Genomic DNA, 3,254 nt, shown 5'->3' on the forward strand with positions numbered 1-3,254 from the left:
TGCAGGTGCATCAGAGTAAGGACAAACAGATTCAAGGACAGTTTTTTCCCCAGAGCTATAACCACTCTGAACTCAAGAGAAGGAAGATGGAGGGCGAGGTTTAATGGACAAGAGCACAGAGGGAAATGTTAATGCAGAAGCAATAAGGAAAGTGAGGACAGTTCTAGCTCAACAACAGCTAGGACAGTAGAAAAAAACAATGGGAACACAGACAAAATATAAATATGGACAGAAGAATGCTTTTTTAGTATTTATTGTGACGCTTATTAATTGTGCTAGTGAGATTGTCAGGAATCGTAGAGGATCAGGATGGTGGTGGATGCTAAATACATTTTGGGTTTAACTGATATGAAGGGGGACGAGATTCAGAGAATTTCAGATAAAGGGTTTGGTGAGAGTCACGCGTCAGTCAAATACAGACATCGTAATGAATGTGGGTTTGGGGATGGGAGGGTTGTGTTTTTTATATTCCTGTCTATGAAGAAATAAATTGCAAGCAGTAGGTGGCGGTAATGCTAATACCTTAGTTTTAAAACCGCCATCAAACAAAACTAAAGAAGAAAGAAATCTTACGCTTTTATTTTGAATGTATAGGTCATAGATTACACAGGAAGTTGAACTTTTCAGTAGCTTCACAGTTCGGGGCAGCTCGCTTGTTGGCATAATGTTAAACTAAACGAGTATCTATATGCTGTAGCTAGTTATATTGTAAACCATTGGCTCGCTATAACAACAATGCTAATATACTATTGCTTGCTAACGAAATGACTGTAATCAGGGAAATGTAATGTAATTTAATCACACTGCTTTGATAGCCGTCTTGTTTCAGGTAAGCAAACTTAGCTAGCTAGTGCTATGTTACCGCAACTTATGTGAACAAGCTCACTTTATGCGAGCTAGCTAGCTTCTCTGTATCGGTAAATAGTTGTTAGGCAATAGCCTAGCTCCTGTTTTTGTGTTGAGATAACCAAACGAGTTAGCGACATTATAAAGGCGGCGAACGTGTGTAAATAACATTAGAGGTAGCTGGCATAACGTCATTAGTAACGTTAGCTTGTAGCAATAACACGCAGATCGATACATAGTTGGCTAACTACGTTATCTACAGCAGACTATTTTCATTTCAGTGAATTATATCAGCTTGAAACGTTGCGGTCAAATTAGAATTGGCCATCTGTAGCGTCTACATTTCTTCCAACTCGCTTGCTGATATCGGCTAGCTAATTGTTCGTTGATATAACTTGGCTTATTGTAATATTATAATTGCTGCCAAGCAACAAACACTGGATGTTTTAATTTCTTACACTTACACAAAATTATTTGCTAGCTATAATTATAGGTAACCTGTTGTTCTTACGCGTTTCCCAGGCCGTAACTTGCAATACAATCGAGAATGGCGATTCCTATAGCTGTCCTGGATTGTGACCTACTGCTGCACGGTCGTGGACACAAGACGCTGGATAGATTCGATATAGAAACTGTATCCGATGAGTTTCTGTTGACAACATTTGGCTTCCCGCGGGAATTCATATATTACTTGGTGGAACTGCTGGGAGACACGCTGTCACGGCGTACCCAAAGGTCTAGAGCAATCAGTCCTGATGTACAAATACTCGCTGCATTAGGTTTTTACACGTCCGGGTCTTTCCAAACGCGAATGGGAGATGCCATCGGAATCAGTCAAGCCTCCATGAGTCGCTGCGTTACGAACGTGACAAAAGCGCTGGTTGAAAAGGCTTCCGAGTTCATTGGATTCACCCGGGACGACGCCACTAAACAGCAGTCAAAAGAAGAGTTTTACAGGGTAGCAGGAATACCTAACGTCGTAGGAGTCATAGACTGTGCCCATATCGCAATAAAAGCGCCCAATGCCGAGGACCTGTCTTTCGTGAATAAGAAAGGGTTTCACTCAATTAATTGCCAGTTGGTGTGCGATTCAAGGGGCCTTCTGCTCAGCGCAGAAACGCATTGGCCAGGCAGTTTACAAGACAATGCGATTTTTCAGCAGTCATCTGTGAGTAGGTTCTTTGAAGACCAGGAGAACCAGGAAGGCTGGTTATTGGGTAAGCACAATTCTGTTGATGTATTTATGTGCCATGTGGGCATGTGTGCAACCTATTTGAGGTGTATTTATACTGGGTCCTGCAGGTGACAACCAGTACCCGCTAAAGAAGTGGTTGATGACGCCCCTACAATACCCAGAAACCTCTGCTGATTACCGCTACAACCTGGCTCACACTGCCACACATGAGATTGTGGACCGAGCGTTCCGGGCCATACAGACCCGCTTCCGGTGCCTGGACGGGTCCAAGGGCTACCTGCAGTACTCTCCAGAGAAGTGTGCCCACATCATCCTGGCCTGCTGCGTGCTGCACAACGTGTCCCTGCAGTCCGGCCTGGACGCCTGGACCTTTGAGAGGACGGAGACCCCAGAGCAGGCGGAGGAGGCCTGCGAGCAGATGGACTCGCTGGACTCTGAAGCCTACCGCATCCGCCAGGAGCTCGTACTCAACCACTTCAGCTAGACATCTCAGTCCTCTTTCTTCTCATACTCAACCACTCCAGCTAGACATCTCAGTCCTCTTTCTGCTCATACACAGCCAATCCAGCTAGACATCTCAGTCCTCTTTCTGCTCATACTCAACCACTCCAGCTAGACATCTGTCCTCTTTCTGCTCGTACACAGCCAATCCAGCTAGACATCTCTGTCCTCTTTCTGCTCACACTCAACCACTTCAGCTAGACATCACATTGCAGATATTACACTGCAGTTATTTAGCTGACGCTTTTATCTAAAGTGACAGTTGATTAGACAGAGCAGGGGGCAGTCCCCCCCCCCCCCCTTCCTGGTCCCAGTCATGTATGTTAGACACAAGGTTATCTCATGCCCTATTCTGCATGCTGGCCAGGCACAGGGTTTTTGTGACTGAAAATGGATGCAGTAACACCATTAAGGGGAAACCTCAATCTCAACCTGCTAGATGCTCTGGGGTCTTAAAATAGTTTTGGGATAAGACATGTTTGAGGTTTCCCCAAATGCTGCGCTGTGGCTGCCCAATGCTCGCAATTAACTAGGGCAGGCCAAATGCCCCATGGGAGTCAATAAACTATCTTATGTGAGACAAACAATATCTCTGATTGCCTTCAGTGTTTGTTTTGTTTTGTTTTGAAGAATGACACATTAACTAGCTTGTTGCATGCATTTGATGAATGACCTTTTTTTAAATCTTAATAAAGGTATGTCAGTTTGTATA

The 3,254-nt window shown here is 44.3% G+C and overlaps 1 protein-coding gene across 1 annotated transcript; it reads left to right on the forward strand.

The window, feature by feature from the left end:
* Nucleotides 1-580: 580 nt before the first annotated feature.
* Nucleotides 581-3,254, forward strand: harbi1 (harbinger transposase derived 1). The gene is made up of 3 exons (XM_061222173.1): nt 581-829; nt 1,369-2,063; nt 2,149-3,254. Exons 2-3 carry the CDS (start codon nt 1,394-1,396, stop codon nt 2,523-2,525), a joined length of 1,047 nt encoding a protein of 348 aa, XP_061078157.1. The 5' UTR covers nt 581-829; nt 1,369-1,393; the 3' UTR covers nt 2,526-3,254.

The sequence above is a fragment of the Conger conger genome, chromosome 15 (genome assembly GCF_963514075.1).
Source record: "Conger conger chromosome 15, fConCon1.1, whole genome shotgun sequence".
NCBI lineage: Eukaryota > Metazoa > Chordata > Actinopteri > Anguilliformes > Congridae > Conger > Conger conger.